Source organism: Pleurodeles waltl, chromosome 4_1 (assembly GCF_031143425.1).
Source record: "Pleurodeles waltl isolate 20211129_DDA chromosome 4_1, aPleWal1.hap1.20221129, whole genome shotgun sequence".
In the NCBI taxonomy this organism is placed as follows: domain Eukaryota; kingdom Metazoa; phylum Chordata; class Amphibia; order Caudata; family Salamandridae; genus Pleurodeles; species Pleurodeles waltl.
Genome location: NC_090442.1, coordinates 907,290,644 through 907,309,580, shown reverse-complemented (window position 1 = coordinate 907,309,580; position 18,937 = coordinate 907,290,644). Strand labels below are relative to the sequence as shown.

The following is an 18,937-nucleotide window of genomic DNA, read 5'->3' as shown; positions in this document are numbered from 1 at the left end:
TCCTAAAAAAAACTGTTGAATCTCAGTGTGGCGCTGACCGCCTCGGTGTCAAGGGCTGATCTGCTCGTGGAATATCGCCCTGGCTGTGAGCCCAGCCTGAGTGCATGGAACATGTTTCGCGGGCCATCCTAGCCGGTCTGGTGGGCACCTAACTGACTTCCTGACCACTCGTCCTCTAGTAGAGAGAGAGGAACAAGGGCCTTTCCTCTGCCTCAGGGATGAGTACACTGGAGAATGTTCCATCCCTGTTCATGGGAGGCTTGTTGGGTTGTACTTTGGGAGGGCTGAGTCAGTCTCTGACCTGGTTGGGGGGTCGACGTGGGAAGTGGGAGGGTTGTTAAATGTTGGTTTGATGTTTGCTGTCCTTGTGGCTTTTGCTACCTTTTCCTTCTTGATGTCCCCCTGACACCCTAGCACTACACTTGCACAGGACTCTAATGCATTATTTAAACTTTCCCCATGAATGTTACTGTGTTGCCTCATAAGGCAACCAAAGCATTGAAGTGTTTGTCATGGAATGTAAGTGACTTGAATGGTGTGCGTAAGGTACAACAGGTCTGCCTACTTACAATGATACAACATTGATTTATGCATGTTACAAGAAACACACCTCATGGTGCATACTGAAAAGCGGCTGCACATGGGGTGGATTGGGGAGCTACTCCTGTTATGCACGCGACATTGCTGTACTAATTCTCTAGGGGCTCCGCTGGCGTCCAAGAGTAGCCTTGCGCTACCCAGCATGTCGCTACGTTATGCTTGTGGGGGTGCCCTGTGACCGCCTAGTCTGGTTACTGTCCATATGTAGACCGAATGTGGACAGCCCCGACTTCATTATGGAGGTCTGGAGACTGGGGGGCACACTGAGGCTGGGCACCCTTTGGGGGTGGAGGGCAGGTGTTTGGCGCTGGACTCCGCCTATGACCGTGGCAGCCTGGGTCGTCCCCACTCCTCCTCCCCCCAGTCCGGCTGCTACACGAGTACTAAATTCAATAGTAGTGGGCAATGATCTGGTGGACTTGTGGGTAGTGAGACAACCAGGAGTCAAGGAGGGCACTTGCATTAATACCGCACACAACAGCTGGTCTCGGATAGATATGTGGGTCTGTTGTAGAACTATTTTAGCCATATTTTATACATGTTATTTTAGTTAACCAGGCCTGCAGCTGTGCACTTCAACCTAGATACATTTATTCAGCATTGCTTTATTTTTCTAGCAGTAGCCACATTTGCGGTGCTATTTTATTTATCTCTATCTCATTGTCCTTTTGCTTAGGAAAGCATTACGTTCTTAGTAGGCACTTTCTGCTTTCTCCAAGGCTACGGTCAGATAGGGTTGCTGACAAACATGGTATGCTGTGTTTCCAACATTCATAGAAAAACAGGCACTCATACGTGGGGCCATTTCTTACAATGTCAGCTTTTTTATTATTAGAAAAAAAAAGCACCCTTTTGTCCTAAACACGTTAGAGGGCGATTCCAGCCAGATGACCACGACTGTATACTGATTGGTTCACCGCAGCTGCTTGCTTAGACGGCCAAGCCTCTGATCTACAGGGGGAGGGTGTCCCTCTAGACTACAGGCTTCTTTATTCGGGTATGAGGGATGATGTACTCCCAGGGGAAACCTGAAGGGCGGATTAGGCTTACTATGCTGTGCTCGCACATAGAGTAGGCAGGAGGATTATAGACAACTCCTATTTTGACAGTATGGTAAGACTGTTTTTGTGTTTCACTCTTTTAGTCACATGCTTGCTTTTATTCTGTTTTACCATCCTAGTTATTGCTATACATCCTATTTTATATAATATGCAGTTATTTCAATAAACCGTTAATAAACTGTATTCTGCCTCTGTTGTCTTTGCACATTTGAGACTTTGGTAACTGAGAGAATGGGATGAGACCTGACTGACCACTACTACCCTGAGGAGACATTCTTGTCATGTGCCCGGTTGCAACAATCATTTGGTTCAGAGATGAGGTGCTGCTAGTTAGCCGGAAAACCTGGATTAGGCCCAGAGGTGTCACAAGGTGTGGAATTTTACTCGGTACCCATAATCCATGCGATTCTGCTGCTCAAATCCAGTAGCCTCATTAGCATAATGAGAATCTCTGTGACGAGTCGCTCCAGAGATGCAGCTACGTAGTCATGGGTGGTGACTCATTGCCCCTGCATTCTCGCTGATCACTCTCCGGTTCTGTTGGAGATGTGCATTCCTAATGGGGCCCAGTGGGCATTTACTTGGCGGCTGCCATCGAGAGCCCTGCGAGATCAGGTTTTTCGTAATGAGATACGATAGGCCATAGCCAGTTACTTCACTGGTAATAAAGGGTCAGTGCAGTCCCGGGCACTTTATGGAAGGCTTTTAAGGTGGTTATAAGAGGGGTGTGCCTGGCAAAGCAGCATAGGATACTGTGTGCGCTGCGCCAGGAATTAGCCAGCCTGGAGCGTCCACTTAGCAATATCAAAAAGACTTACTGCAATACGGGGGACATCGCATGGTTGGCGGAAACCAGAGTTAAATTGGATCAGTTTGATGAGGTGGCCAAACGCAAGTTGTGCTACTTGGGACGTGATGCGCAGGAGAGACACTATGGGCGAGGGAAATAGAGCTGGTAGAACACTTGCCAGCCTTTTGCGTAGGCCATGGGCCAGTGAGTATATAGTGGAATTGGAGGAGGAACTAACAGGCCTCCAGGTGGGGCCAGTGGCAGTGCAACAAACCATGAACTATTACTCATATTGTACTCTTTCACCCATTTGCTTAGCGAGGAAATATATACAGATTATTTTGATATGCTCAGTCTTCTCTGGCTAGAAGATTTCCACAGTCATTTCTTGGACTCCCCCCTTCTCTGAGGGTGATATTATCCGGGCCTTCCGGGGAATAAAGCACCTGGCCTGGACAGGCTAACAGTGGCTTTTTATAAGGAATATGCAGACCTAATTGCACCGCATCTCCTTGAGGTATATGCAGAATCAGTTGAGAGTGAAATTCTCCCTCTATTATTACGGGAAGCGATGATAGTAACGGTGCTCAAGACTGGTAAGAACCCAAAACAGTGCGACTCCTACTGAACCTTTGTTGTTAATAAAACTGATTGCCTCTAGGTTGTTGCCACTGCTGCAGACTATTGTCCTACCTGACCATTCCAGGCTCGTTCTTCGCACTTATTTGCTGTGGCACAATCCATTGATTCCCAAGAGCTGCAGCAGCAGTGTTCTTGAATACCACAAAGACGTTTGATTGCTTAGAATGGGCCTTCCTCTTTATGCTTTTGGCCTGCTTGGGCCTCAGTCCCAAATTCATCCGACTGATGAGACTGTTGTACCAGTACTTATCGGACTGTTGTACTTGGCCTGGCTGCACATTAACTGGTCCATCTCTAATGATTTCCCATTTTCGATGGGTAGTAGGCAGGGCTGCCCTCTTTTGCCGCTTCTATTTACGGTTGTAATAGAGCCACTGGTGCCACACCTCAGGCAACATCACCATGGGGTGCTCGTCTTCAGACCGTGGCCGATATTAGTGTCCATGTACTCAGATGATGTCACGGTATACATTAGTGATCCACAGACCAATCTTGATCCCTTAATAGGCAAATTCATTTGTTTCTGGGGTATCTCTGAAATCACTATAAATTGGGCCAAATCGATTGTTACCACTTTCTGATGCGACCACGCCACCCGCTTCTGAGTTCCCCCGGTGTTGGGCAGAGGAGCCAGTCTGCTACTTGGGAGTCTGACTACTAACACTGCCCTTTCAGCAGGGTGGTCTTGCTGCACCTAATATGGAGTTATACTACTACTACGCTCAGGAGCAATTTGCGCATTTCTGAGTACATCCCACGCAGCATATACCCTACACAGCACTAAAACATGACTTGGTGTGGCCTGGCAGTCTGAGAGCCATATATACAGACCTTAGCTACCCTCGTAATGCAGTAAACAAGGTGGCTTGCACAGTGGGGGTGTGGCAGGGGCTCAGGCGTAGGGCGAGGGCAGACATGTTGTTTGCACTGACAATGCCGCTGCTGGATCAACCGATGGTGCCCTTGACGTCTGAAACGGGTGCGTACGCGTCACCAGAGGATGAACCTGAGCACTATGTGCTTGGTGCACCCTGGGGGGCAATTCATTGCCTCGGAGGAGGCGCTGTGCGTCCTCTATCGTACGTTTATATAGACTTAACTATCTACAATTACGTGCTGCGCACTGAGTGGAGAGCTCCTGTCTGCGCAGAGCGCCTTCTTGGCGCTCGGACACTGCACCGGCTCATCACTAGGCTATACACTGCCATGCGGGGGGCGGCCCCATGTGGCCTCGGCTAGCACTTGTGCTTTTATAGGACCGTGACTTGGGTTTCACAGTATCGGATGACAACTGGCAATACTGCTGCTCGCATATCTGTGCCCTTTCCCTTACTATTGCCTGCATCTGATACATTTTAATTTCTTGCACATTGTGTATTATACTCTGGAACGACTACACCGCATGGGGCTACGTTCTGACTCCTGCCGAGCTGAGGGCTAAGGGATGCATATTTCCTGCACTCTGCCTGGGGATGCTATGGGGTGTGGAGCTACAGGCAAGAGTTGTTTGATGCTATTGACGCCATGGCGGGTGACGCAGTCCCACGTACTCCAATGAATGCACTCTTAGGTTATGTGAAGAATGTCCTGTGCGAGAAGTGGAAACTAGTTGGCATGTTGCTTCTTCTGGCAAAGCGCAGGTTGGCCTTGAGATTGGTTCGAGGTAGCTCTCTACGTAAGGTTGATTGGTTGAGAATGCTGCATATTGTCAGGAGCAACTTAACCTGTACTGGGAATTTAATGCCAGCTGGGTTGTGCCCCTCCGATCACTGGGTGCCCTTGTCGTCATGGCTTCAGAAGAGGACAGTCTGGGCTTGCAACGGCGAAGGAGCATGCTGAAGAATCTTCTAATTAATATGGGGATGTGATTGCTGATATGTATGTGGGTAGTTGTGGATCAAGATAGTTCTGTCCTTATCCGCTCGAATGCCGGAGTGCCTCCCCTTCCTCTGTGTGTTTCCACTTTGTTACTTGTTTTTGAACTACTTATTTCTTTTTGCTGATACTTTTTTCACTTCAGACAGTGTCGACTAGTGATCGCTTCAGTGGTCCAATAATGATTCGCGTTTTGTGAATAAGTATCTATGCACTTGATGGATTTTAACAGCAAAGTAGAAAATGCTTAGGACTAATTTGTCATTCATGTTTGTATGTTCCCATGGCAAAATAAATAAATAATAAAATACGGTGAACAGACCACAAATTAAAAACAAAAACAGGTGTAATTAAAATCTAAGCGAGAATAATTTTACTAGTGCAAATATATTTTTAGTTTGTTGTAAATTTTATAGAAAATTAATGCATTTTACTAACTGTACAGCTCAGGATTTGCTTAATGCATTTTAAGCGCAAGCCAGTGGCGCAGGCACCACTTCCCACAGTTTCTCCTTTAATAACGACTGTGCCTGACACATACATTTTCTCAAACCTATCCATTTCTGGCGCAGTGTGCAATTAAATAAGAGGTTTTGAGCCTCCATGAAAGTTCGTACCCCATGTTGTAGGAAAATTGGTCTCAGGAGTTTGCAACGTGCACTATGTAGAACTGGGCAGCAGCATAGGAGATGGCTCAGCTATGGACAGGAGTGTTTCTCCCCTCTTCCCCCCCCCCCCCCCCCTTCCCCCCCCTTGCCTTTTACTCACTGACTCTGTGATCTCTATTTTTTGGGGGTGAAAGCTGCTTTATGGTTCTTAGGCTTCTTGCTCTATTAGTATTTTGCAGCTGGCTAGTACCCCATACTTCGATCCACATGCGGGTCCTTCCTATTTATCTGCATTTGCAGTGGGCACAATTCGGGAAACATCTTGGGATAATACCAGTATACCTGAGCTGCCTCATGATCTCCAGGGGTGGCTGCTAGATGCCAATAGGACTTGTCCTAATTACCTTTTCTGGTAGAGTGGTCTTTTGGGAGTAGTGAGATCCTATATTCTGACACATTGCTGGGACAAACTATGCCTTTTCAATAACGCCTCGTGTCTTAGGGAATGGAAAAAATAAACGATTGGTGTCGCTGTTCTGGAGTGGCGCCTACCCGTGGCTTAGTGTTGTCCTGTTCAGCAGTGGATTGGAGTCATGATGGAAACAGACAGCTGTACCTTATGTCACTCAAAGTCCTGCAGAGGCTTTCCAGATCAGTCTTGCACCTACTGCAACTCAAAAAGGGAGGAATCTGAAGTTAGATGAGCCACCAGAAAGGGCTGTTACAGAAGGTAAGTAACTCATTTGTCAAAGTTCTTGCAAGACTAAAACTGCTTCTATGGAAGGACTTGCCTGTCCCTTAGAAGAATCTTGAAACTATTGATGTAATATTTATTGTTTATTTAAATCATGACTGTATGATTTGCTAGAAGCCAAGAACCTTGAGGGGCCACGACCCATTATATTTTGCCCAAAGCTAGCATTCTTCAGTATGCATGGGGGTTTCTCGGAGAAAGACCTGCTGAACAGTTTCAAGGGGCAGTGAACTATTGCTTGTATGTATGAGAGCTGTAAGTTTATCAACATTTTCCGTGTGTTAATATTGAACAGGGCTGTCCTCTATCAACATCCATCCTTAAAATGAGAAAGCTTCTGTAGAACCGCGACTGGCTACTGAGATTAGTTTCATCTTGCCAAGTGCACCACAGCTTCCCTTATCCCATGTTCTGTGAAGTTATCAATCCACAATACACTTCCCATCCACAAAAGAAAACACTGGGAGTGATTCTGCATAAATCCCAGTGTATTCTCTTTTAGCCTGACAACTTTATTTTCAAGATAAAATGACCCACCAAGCTATCTGAAGCCAAAGAAACCCCTCTTTGCAAACCACCTTCAACCACCTTGAGACAACGTTGCTGCAAAATTCATGCGCCCAATCCAAGGCTGTAAAACCCAACAAAGGTACATTTTTCCTAGTGTTAAAAAAACCTCCAGCATTCATGGCGTTGCTAGGTACTTTTTCTGTCCAGATAAAATACATTTAAAATTGTTTGGACAGTGTTTAATCGTATTATTAGATGTTCAACGAGCCCTAATATAATATATATATATATCGTCCCTAACCTACCTTAATATGTTTGTGTATCTGTTGCTCTTGTATGCACCTCCATTTTGTGGTTTGTATTTAATACGCATGCTGGGCTTAGAAATCGATATTACCACTGGATCCACAAGTTGAGCAACTTAATGAGGTTACCAGACCCACAATATCTCCCCCTTGACCTTGTTTTCTTAAAGTAGGTGTAATTTTGTATTTAGATACACTTCTTAATTTAGCGAAATTGTTGCATACTTTATCTTTAGCATGCCTATCGAGGACAGAGCCAATCTGATGCTTCAGAGCACCTGGGACACGACTTCAATTTCCCAAGCACTATTACCTTTAGTCTCAAATTTCGAATTTTTGGTTTAAAAGGCATGACTGGCTACAGCAGTATCACTTGAAATGCCACTCCGCAGCATGTTGCTGAAAGCTTCCCATCTCTACCAACCATTCAGAGCCATGATGGGTAGAAGCATACATGAATAGAATAGAACGCATAATACTCCTAGCAAAACATGTGTTGCATTAAATAAAGGCATGGATTATTAAAATTATGCCAACACCATAACTGGGAGTATTATAGTTCTAGTCTTTAGTCCATGGATTCATTTAATGTCTTTTCTTACCAAGAAAAGCCAATGGAGAGAAGCTTTAAGGGCTGCTGGCAAATGCATATTTGCAGTTTGTGGTATAAGTAAACAGTTCAACAAGTTGATATTCTTTAAGTTTCGGTGCAAACGGACAAGAACAATTTTCAATGCTTGATTAAACAATCAACCTCCCCAAAGTAGAATGAGGATAATGGAGGACTATCCCAGTCCCTGTGAGGTCCCTCACCTTCCAACCTGAAGAAGCCTGGAGTGGCAAAACCTGTGGTGTCCAACCAGGAGTGTGTATTGTGTGCATTTCCCCAACACCTCCCCCCCCCCCCCCCCCCCCCCCCCGCCGCCTCCCTCCATGTACCCAAGTGCCTTTGCTTGGCAGTTTACAGATCAGGAACTTAATCCACATTTTCCCCCTCTCATTTAGATCAGGCACCTGAACTATGGCTTCACTCTTTTCTATCATGGATAAATTGCATCTGTGGAAGTGAAGGCTCGTGGCCCACTCGGAGAATATTCCGTCCATTTCCCGATAAGAGTTATTTTAACTGTTAATTTACTTTATCTAGGGCAAACGGTTGTTTAGTGTGTGTGTGTTTTTTTTTTTTTTTCTTTTTTTAACTGTTTGGCAGTTATTAAACATACCTTTGCAAACACTTGATTCAAGGGTTAATTTTACAAATTCATAAGATGACTTCAGTTTGTAAATTACAAACACTAGTGTTGTGCAAAAGAACAGACTGCGAACCAAAGTTTTAGGTGGTCAGTCATCCACGCTCTAGTCCCAGGTTAATTATATTTGAGAACTTTCATACATTGCTTTGTCATTTTTATGCAGTAATTCAGTTCTGAAGAAAATGTCACGCCCTGATGGTAATGATGTTTTTCTTTCTTCCAGAATTCTTCGGAGCACTGTTAATAGTGCTGTTTTGTCGACATAATTATGGACAAAACATGCAGTAATCTTCGTAAAAAGAAACACTTTTTGCGCAATCAGGTACTTGGAAATATTTTAAAATAATTTTGTATGTTGCCTTTATCCTCCAGACTACGTCCATTTCATCTTTTGTGATTGGTAAATGGGGCATCGAGTTGTAAAGTTCGAGTTGCACCTTAAGTTTGTTTAGTCTTAATTGGTTATTGTATGTAACTTTATTTTATCAGCAAAACGGTCAGAATGAGCCAGAGGTGGAAGAAATTAGACCTGGCACACAGAAAATTCCTTTGAGGGACAAATGTTTTCAGACTGACCACCATCATCATGGCTGCTGTGAACAGGGTATGTTCTCCCCCCCACCGAAAATGCCTTTGCAAGAACAAAGTTGTTTATTTGCTTTCTTACATAACTAATTTCATGCCCAAAAAGTAAAGTTGTATTGTAGTGGCCTGCCCTAGTTTGTTTGCATTTTTTTTGGGTTGAATTCTGCAAGTATGTTGTGTAATGAATAACTATAGGTAGCAAATCGCTACCCCCTCCATGGTTTTATATGAATTAAGACTAAGTACAATGTTAGAATCTACAGATTGTATGTAGCTAATTCATCACAATTCCTATTTATAAATTCTTACCTTAACACAGAACTTGGCATTCCTTGATGAGTAGTAGTACCATTCTGTACTATTTAAGGCAAATGCCCTTTTTGAATAAACTTGGCAGCTAGATTCTAAATATAACATTGTTTTATCAAATATTCTCTTCTGTCTTAACAACATTCCAGTGGTTGTAGAAGTAACCATTACAATATTTTCCTTTGTGCCCATACATGGCTGTTGATATTCACTTGTGCAGTTGTACCAAGGATGACTTTTGTAAAATTCTATTCATTGTGAAACTTGATCATTCAAATTAAATGATTACTCAGAAACATTTAGTTGACGAAAAGGGACGTTGACCTACTTGGTTGCTTCGTGGAATTTGATTTAAACGGGTGCAATATATTATCAGGTTATTGAAAGCACAATGTAACGTTCACACCAGAAAGAGCCCCCATGTTATGTAATCTGAAATACTTTGGGTTTCTTTGTTTTTGTTAAATTTCTTTGGCACACACTACCAGTTAGATTTCCTCCAGACATTTTCCATGCCTGAGCCCCCTTGTTCATCGCAGTAAAGAAACAATTCTAGTATATCTTTACACATTAGCCTGGTGGATTATGGAGGTGGGTGAGAGTGGGCATTTCTTTGTGGGGTTCATGGGATAGTCTGGGGTTACTAGACAGTAACTGTTGAGGTAATTGTCGTTTATCACTAGTGTCCTGGGGCCACAGTACTGTTCCACGTCAACTGAATGAGCAAATATGCCCCTTTAGCACTTGATTCTCTCAGGCGAGGGAGGTTGCGCAGTAATAGCTTACTTCAGGAAATGGTGTGGGGTTAGAAATTCTGAAGCAGTGTGACTCTGAAAATACCATGCAATAAAGTCGAGATGGTTTACAACTTGCTTAGAGAAAATACAGTAGATATTAATACAAGACTGTCCCTGCACCTTCTGGATCAGAGACCTAACCATAAACTCTCTAGTAGCTCTTTAAGCCTAAGCACTAGACCAGGCTTCTCCAATGTGTAGCTTTTGAGGTACTGGTAGCTCTCTTGCCACCTCTAAGTAGCTCTCCTGTTCCTAACTCAGTCTACAAAATTAGAAGCTTTTGCTTGGCTGAAGTAATATATATGTAGATCAAAATTCAGACTTTATGTTCTAAACAATGTGTGTATTTTCAGAAAACACAGGTCGTGTTCAAATGCTGATATGCGACTAATATCATGTGGCCTTTTGCAGACTTATTAGCATTATTATTATTCTAGTTTCTGGGACTTTGAAGCTATGGCTGTTATGAATTACCCGCGCAAGGACATTTCAGATTGACAAACCCTGTTTTACATTACTGCTGGCAACCCTGCCTTTTGCACTGGGGCGATCACAGTTTGCGTATAGTGGCCACCACTGTAATCTTGTCTTATGTGATCACTCCTGAAATGCTAATATTAGTAGCTCAGGATGATTTTCATTGAATATAAATGGCTCTTATTATAGAAAAGGTTGGCGACTTCTGTACTAGAAAGTAGTTTACCATTGAGCCCCAGGGGTGTGGAATTTATTAAAATATCTACTTGTCCAGTGGACAGGTTGCTTCTCAAATCTACTTGTCCTGTAAAAAGATCTACTTGTCCCTTTGGTGCCATGTAGTGTGGCGACAAATTATGGCAGCAATCTCATTATGTAAGTGCTCTGATAATAGCCTCTCTGATTATGTCAGGGCTACTACCATAGTAGGGCTTAAATACTTGCAGTTTCAATCCCTACTGTAACAATTTCCTTATTTTGCCACCTTTCTGCAGATCTGCATACTGGGGCTGGAGGAAGCAGTAAGCAATAGTTCTAGGGCTGGAATGCCTTTGAGTCTGCAAACCTACTAACCTGCATGTTTTAAAGATTTTTACCAGCTTCTCTCTAATATTTTCCCATAATAAGAAAGGTTGGACATTTACTCCTGACAATGGCAGAATTAGAACTTGTTCCAGGGTTGGGAAGAAAGTGGCTGGAGGGAAAATGAACTTGCAAATGCTCAATAGATTTTTACATGAGCAAATCTACACATCGTATTTACCCATGCTAAAATACAGTTCACAAATATTTTATAGGGTACAACATATACCCTAGGGTGCACTTTTGTGACTTTCTTTAAGAATTTGGGGCCACATGTAGGTAGGTTCAGATTTGTGGCCTACAAATTGCGAGTCGCAAATCCGAATGTAGGATGGTGTCCCTGACACCATCTGTGATTCGCAAGGGCTTCGCAAATGCCCACCTCATGAATAATCATGAGGTGGGTCGCAATTTGCGACCCCCTCGCGAATGGCGGCCCTCACAGGGATGGTGGCCTGCTGGAGACAGCAGACCACCATGTCTGTGACTGCTTTTCAATAAAGCAGTTATTTTTTTTGTAATGCAGCCCGTTTTCCTTAAAGGAAAATGAGATGCATAACAAAAATGAAACGTTTTCGTTTCATTTTTTCAGAGCAGGCAGTGGTCCACAGGACCACTGCCTGCTCTGAAAAAATGTTTACAGTGACATTCACAATGGGGAAGGGGTCCCATGGGGATCCCTTCCCTTTTGCGAAAGTGTTAGCACCCATTTGAAATGGGTGCAAACTGCGATTGGTTTGCGCCCGCGTTCGCGGTCACAAAACAATCCTACATTGCACTGCGAGTCGCAATTAGGAAGGGAACACCCCTTACTAATTGCGAGTCGCAAACCCGTTTTGCGATTCGGTAACCAGGTTACTGAATCGCAAAACTGGGTTTGTGCATCGCAGTGTGCTTTTTGCATGTCGCAAACAGCGAAAGTCGCTGTTTGCGACATGCAAAAAGCTACCTACATGTGGGTCTTGGTCCCTAATTAGGTCTGGTGTTAACAAAGACATTTTGTTTTAATTAAACTTCTATTTCTCTCTCTTTCGGCTGGCTTTACTGTGAGTGATCGCATTCTGCTCTTCCACAAGGAGCATATTGGCACACAAAGTAGTTTTGTTCAGTATCAGGAACTACAGTGGCAATCAGTGACGTAACGAAACTGGAGGGTGCCCCTTTGCAAAGAACATGGAGGAGCCCCCTCTCCAGACTCACTCAGGGCAGGTGCTGTGCTGAAGGGGCTCCCTGGAGGGGGTGCTGCGTGGCCTTTGTTATGCCACTGGTGGCAACGTGTGCTTTTAGAGTTCAAAAACATTTTTTTGGGGGGAGGGGGGGTTTGCCAGTGTTTGTTACAATGTTGAGGGCCTGGTAGCTCCCACAACAATAAAGTGTTACAAAAGCCATGTCAAAACAAGACACGCATTGATGAAACTAAAAGACTTATAAAAATATGTCAGATCAGTTGGCTTTGTCAGTGTTTGTTTATTTTGATGCTTCCCATAATCGTGTTGAAAATGGTTACTGATTTTCCATTAGAATTTTTTTTGGGAAATACTAGCAACACATTTTACTAAATGACACTTCATTTGCATCTAATCAGAGAGCATTCTGGGAGCATTAAACTTAGCCTGATAGCCTAAACTTTTCAAACATGTGTATACACGTTTTTTTTTTTTTGTACTGGAACCAATGTCAGTAGTGAAGTGTGACCTTAAAACATTTATTTACAGCACTCACCCTAATAATGAAGACTTTCAAATAATGAACCATAAATACAAGTTCGAACAGCATTAACTTTTGGAAACACATTAACTCAACTGCAGAGAGTTCCACTCTCTGTAAACAGGCAGCCAAAGGGTTTGTGCTGCAGAGGGTTGGGCCTACTTGTCCCAAGGACAAAGTAAACATAAAAACTTGTTGCCCTTGACCCCAAACAAGATGTCCCGGGCGTCGGGCGATAGGAATTCCACATCCCTGAGCCCATAGTCGGTGTTATACTAAGGTGGACTGCTCAGTTGCACTCTGGTTTTTGGGGAATGTTCATTTGTTGTGTCCCCCATTGATGTGATCAGACTGGCTCAGGTGAAATATGGAATGGCTGCAGATGGGTGCATATCTTTGACAGAAGAGAGGAAAGAGTAGATTTTACTTTTGCAAAGAAATTGACTATATCACAGGGACAACTGGTTGCATGCATAATGTTTGTCTGTGGACGTTGGTAGCTCTCCACAAAGCAGTCCACCAGATTACATAAATTTTGACGGAATCATTTTAATGGACTTTTGTAATGGACAGAAGTGACTTGCAGTATCCTTTTAACATACAGAAGAGGGTATTTTATTCCCTGTAAAACATGGTTACACCAGCACTCTTTCCACAAACCACTTAATCCTTGGTGTCTTGCTCCTTCATATGAAAGATATGATATTGTTCAATCAATGAATCAGTATTTATAAAGAAAATCTAATCACCCGATAAGGTGTCCAGTCACTTGCAGGCGTTTGCGGGACTTTCGAACAGCCAGGTCTGGAGTGCCCTATGAAATTCCGGATGCCAGGTGTTGCTATGGAGGTGCGTGGTGAGGCTTTTCCAGGTCTTTGCTGCAATGTGGAGTGAAGGATCAACTTCTGCTTCGATGGATGAGAGCAGTGTGGGCAAGTGATGGGGAACAGTGCGTAGTCTTCTCTGCGGTTGGTGAAATTTCAGACGGGGGTTAATGTAGTTGGGTCCTTGGTTGTGTAGAGCCTTGTGTGTGTGGGTCAGTAACTTAAATTGTCATCTTTAATGTATGGGGAGTCAAAGGAATCGCATGAGGTGGGGTGTGACGTGTCTTTGCTGGGGAAGATCGAGGATGAGCCTGGCTGCAGCGTTCTGTATGTTCTGAAGTCTTTGTAGGAGGTGTGCGGCAACTCCTATGTAGAGGGCGGTTCCATAGTCTAGTTGGCTGGTGATGAAGGCCTGTGTCGTCGTCCATCTTGTGTGCAGGGGTAGCCACTTGAAGATTTTGTGTAGCAGGCAGAGGTGACTGTGTTGATCGGTGATTTCATGATGAGGTTATTGTCAATGGTGATTCAAAGGTTTCTTGTGTTTTCGAAGGGTGTAGGTCCTATGTCTGAGGGCCACCAGGAGTCGTTCCAAGTGTTGCTGCTGTTGTCTAAGATCAGAACTTAGTCTTGTCTGCTTTAATGGACAGGCATTTGTCCTTTATCCAGTCGGAGATGCCTGTCACGCATCTGTGTAATGTGGTTTTGGTGACGTTGGTTGTTAGCGAGAGAGAGAGGATAAACTGGATGTCATATGCACGGGAGATTGTTGAGACCATGATATCTGATGATGTTGGTCGTGGGGTCAAATATGTGTTGAAAAGCATGGGGCTGAGGGATGATCCTTTGGGGACACCGCAGTTGATCTCTTTGGGTTCAGAGGTGAAAGTGGGGGAGTGGATCCTCTGTGCTCTTCCAATGAGGAAGGAGGTGACCCATCTGAGCGCTTTCCCTTGGATGCCGATGTGGTGGAGTCTTTTGATCACTGTGTGGTGGGATACGGTGTTGAAGGCTGCTGAGAGGTCGAGAAGGATCAAAGCTACTGTTTTTCCTTGGTCAAGGAAGGATCAGATGTTATCCGTGGCTGCAATCTTGGGCGGTCTCACTGCTGTGATTGCTGCAGAAGCCGGATTGGGAGGTGTCAAGTAGCTGATTCTGTTCCAGATACGTTGTGAGTTGCTTGTTGATCTTTTTCAGTATTTTCACTAGCAAGGGGAGCAGGGAGATTGACCAGTAGTTTTTGAGTAAGCTGGGGTCTGCAAAGGGTTTCTTGAGTAGTGGTCTGACTTTGGTGTTTTTCCAGGCATCCGGAAATTTCGCAGCGGTGATGGAGGTGTTGAGCAGGGAGGTGAGTTTCGGGTCTATTCCTTTGGTTTCCGAGATTGAAGATGTGGTGTGGGCAAAGATCTGTCCGGACTTCCAGGTGGATTGGTTTCCTGGTGGAAGTGGTGTCATGGGTGGAGAGGAGGTTTCAGGTGGTCAGCCTATGGTTTGTGTCGGTTGTGGTGGTGGTGGTGTATCTTCTTTTTTTTTTTTTTTCTTTTTTAAATATTTCTTTATTGGCATTTTGGTATCATTGCAGTAACCAACAAGACATTGATTTGTGTCAGTACTTAGCACGTAGAGTAGCAGTAGATACATTATTTCTCATGATAACATGCAATAATGAGAAGAACGTGGTGCATATGTATATCATTTGTTTCAGTCTTGTAACAGATGAGGTAAGCAAGGTCAATACATTCTGCATGTTGATACCGTATATACAGAAATCAGTAATACAATATGTGGAAGGTACAACCTAAAACTGTTGACTAAACAAACAATTGGGGATTCCAGTGGCGGCAGCAGAGGTACAACAGCATGATCAATATAATAATATACAAAGAAAGGAAACGCAGAGGCATTGGCATACCTTCAGCATAGAGGTTAGCACCCCTCAACCATCTAGTCGAAAGGGTGCATATTACATTTAGGGTGTAGTGAGTTCAGGCTCCCGGGAGTCTCTTTGGTACACCTCTCAGTAGGCCACCCTCATGGTAGCTGTGGGGCCACAAACTAGATCAGTGGTCAGGCTGAAGTGTTTAGCTTGTCCTGTAATATAAGCATATAGGTATCCTAAAGTGTAGCAACACCCCCACCACACCGCATCTGCAGGTTATGAGCCATGACGCCAACCTCTGCTACCACCCATTTTTGTACCACCCAGAGCCAGCAACCGACCGATGGTGGCTGTGCTGCCTTCCAGGACATTAGTCAATCGCTTGAAGAGGGTTACTGCCAGATCCACCAATTGCAGGTAGTGTACATTTCATTCACTTGGTGATGCCCAGCAAGCAGAGAAGTGGGTCAGGCGACAGTTGCACATCGATCACTTCTGAGAGATGTTCCATCTCTTGAACCCATATCTGCGCTAAAGTGGAGCACTCCCATACCATATGTAGAAAGGTCTTATCCTGGTGGCCACATTGGGGACATTCTGGCTCCACACCTGGAAAATCCAGGTGAGGCGGTGCGATGTGAGATAGGTGTGATGCAAGTAATTTAAGTGGGTGTACTTTACACGAGCATTACGAGAGACTACGTCACCTGTTCAAGTGCCACCCCGCTAATTAGGCGTCAGTACTGTTCCACAGGCATGCGTTCCAGCAGGACTTTCTATGTAATGCGTGGTCTGCATCCACAGCCTGCAATGCTGTACCTAGCGTTATGATAGCCGTGTGACCCAAACCATGTGTTAGAGTGTACTGCAGCCTGTGATGCAATGTCGGAGGCTCCCGCCCCACCGCACAAGTATCCCTGATCCCCAGAAGTGCTTTGCAAGTCAGAAATTACCCAGCTCCCAGACCATAGACCTCCTGTAAGTCCTCAAAGAAGTGCAGGCCACCATCAAGGTATTGGTCACCTATGCAGGACAAACCCACCTCCTGCCAGGATGCCAAGCCTTGCTCCCCCCCCTGCAGGGCCCTCATCCAACCCATGCTCCAAAGCGGTATTTGTGGGGGGGTAAGGCATGGACTCGGCCCGGATGTATGTATTCCAGCAGAGTTTGACCATGCGTGCCAATCTGTTCATGCCAGTGGGGAGGAGGGGGGTGTCAGGTGTCAGTAGCCAGTCCAAAATCCCCATGCCACTCAACTCTTCCCAAATTAACCTACTCTCCCATTGCGTCACTCTCTAACCAGCGCATGGGCCTCTGTAGCTGTGCCACCACAAAGTAAAGCTCGGGCCCTCCCAGGCCCCCTTCAGTCAGCAGCCTCTGGAGCATCCAATAGGACACACGCTTAAGAGCTCCGAGGAGAGTAATCCACGAAGATCGCCAGAGAACGCTGTGGTTGGGACCACTGGCATCACCACCCAAAAAAAAAAGCGACCATAGTGTTCTACTACGATTGACAATCTGGAGATCTCTGTCAGTGTTGTATATTTCACCCCCAAGGTATTGAATTTTTTGAGGCATCGGGGCAAGCAATCAGGCCTCTATTCCAATGTCCACAAATTTGCCTTACGCAAGGGGAAAATACAGGGCTTCCCTCAGTTGACCGGAGGCCCATCATGTCACCTAATTAGTCTTGGAAGTCAAAGAGGGCCAGCAGTATTCTTGTGTAGTCTCACAGGTAGACCAGGACTTCATCCTCATATAACGAGGCCATGTGCCAGTCTGTTGCCACTGCCACTCCCCAGTCAGTACCTTTCTCCTATAGCAAGGCAGCCAAGGACTCCGTAGGCAATGCAAATATTATGGGTGAGATAGAGCAATTCTGTTGTGTACCCCTGTCAACATGGAATGGACGTCTGATCTGCCGTTCATCTGCACCCTGGCCCGTGGTTCAGTGGAAAACAACTTAACGCAGCCTATGAATTCTAGTCTCATCCCCATGGCCTCCAGGACTAGCGGCGAGTATGGCCACCAGAGAATATTGAAAGCTTTCTCAAAGTCCAAGAAGACCATCACTGGGAGCTCTGTACCCCCCTACTCCCCCTCGGCTGCACCCAAAATGGAGCACAATCAACTTGTATTGTAAGAGGTGGCTCTGAGGAATAAACCTTCTTTGATTGGGGTGGACCAAGACCTGGAGCAACGGAGGTAATCGATTGACGAGTACCTTGCTTAAGATTTTTTTTAACCAGTGTTAAGCATTGATAGGGGGCTTCAGGGTATCTCTGTCCAGTTTAGGCAACACCACTATGAGGGTTCTCACAGAGAGTCAGGCAGCCTGCCCTGCTTGTATGCTTCTAAGTACATTCTGATCAACTTGAGGGCGAGGCTAGCTCTAAACCATGCATCATATTCTGCCAGGAACCCATCTGTTCCCAAGACGTTTGTTTCTGGATATCTGGCATATCGCTGCTTGTACTTCCTGGGGGCACTGAGCTATCTATGTTGGTGTAATGCACACAATTGAAGTCCCCTCCCCAAATAACAGGTGCCTCAAGGGTCTAAAAGCAGGGCCGGTGACGGCATGCGTAGAAACTCGCCCTGAAGCTTGTTGGATGCACATAGTGAGATTGTGGATAAGACAATCTGGGGCACCTTCCAACAGCACATAGTGGCTGTCTGGGTCTATCACTACCCTGCATTGCACATATGAGACCCCCAGAGCAATCAAATTCACAGCCCCTCTAGCATATGTGGAATACCCACTGCCAAACACCTGACCACTCCAGCGCCTGGACACCTTATTGTACTCTGCTTTCATCAGGAGACGCACCTCACTGCAGCAATGTGAATGTACCTACACCAAAGGTATGCATGTTGTCGGTATGTTGGTTTCGCCATGCCCCTTATGTTCCAAGTCAGGATATTGTACGAGGCAGTCATAGGTGTCTTGATGTGTCCCAGGCCAGGGACAACTAGCGCACCTCATGCCTTGAAAAATCACAAAAATGTTACAAGACCTGCAGGTCGAGTAACTTGAATAGTCTACTCAACCATAACTGTAATGTACTTGACCTATAAATGGGTCTCAAATTGTGATCCTAGGCAAAATTTTAGTTAACCGACTAACCTTGTTCTTCATTGTCACATGAGTGTACCTTCAAATATGAAAGTGCAGCATTTCTGCTATACAAAAAAACTTCTATGTTTCGTTAAATAGACTAAACGTTTGCAACATGGATAAAAAGAATCTAGCCTGCATATAGGGGACACATGTGGTCCATTACCTGCCTCCTACTTTACTAATAGCATTGCTACCAGGGAAGGAACTTTTATGTTTCAACACTCACTTTTAACAAATATATTCTTAGGGTATGATGTGTTC

At 44.9% G+C, this 18,937-nt stretch overlaps 1 protein-coding gene across 3 annotated transcripts in view; it reads left to right on the top strand.

The window, feature by feature from the left end:
* The window catches only part of ZNF800 (zinc finger protein 800), a 126,958-nt gene that overhangs the window by 31,201 nt on the left and 76,820 nt on the right, over positions 1-18,937 (top strand). For all 3 annotated transcript variants that reach the window (XM_069229652.1, XM_069229653.1, XM_069229651.1), the window contains exons 2-3: positions 8,622-8,720; positions 8,888-9,002. In XM_069229652.1, the coding sequence (XP_069085753.1) occupies positions 8,667-8,720; positions 8,888-9,002 (169 nt within the window). In that variant the 5' untranslated portion in view covers positions 8,622-8,666. The remainder of the gene's footprint in view (positions 1-8,621; positions 8,721-8,887; positions 9,003-18,937) is intronic.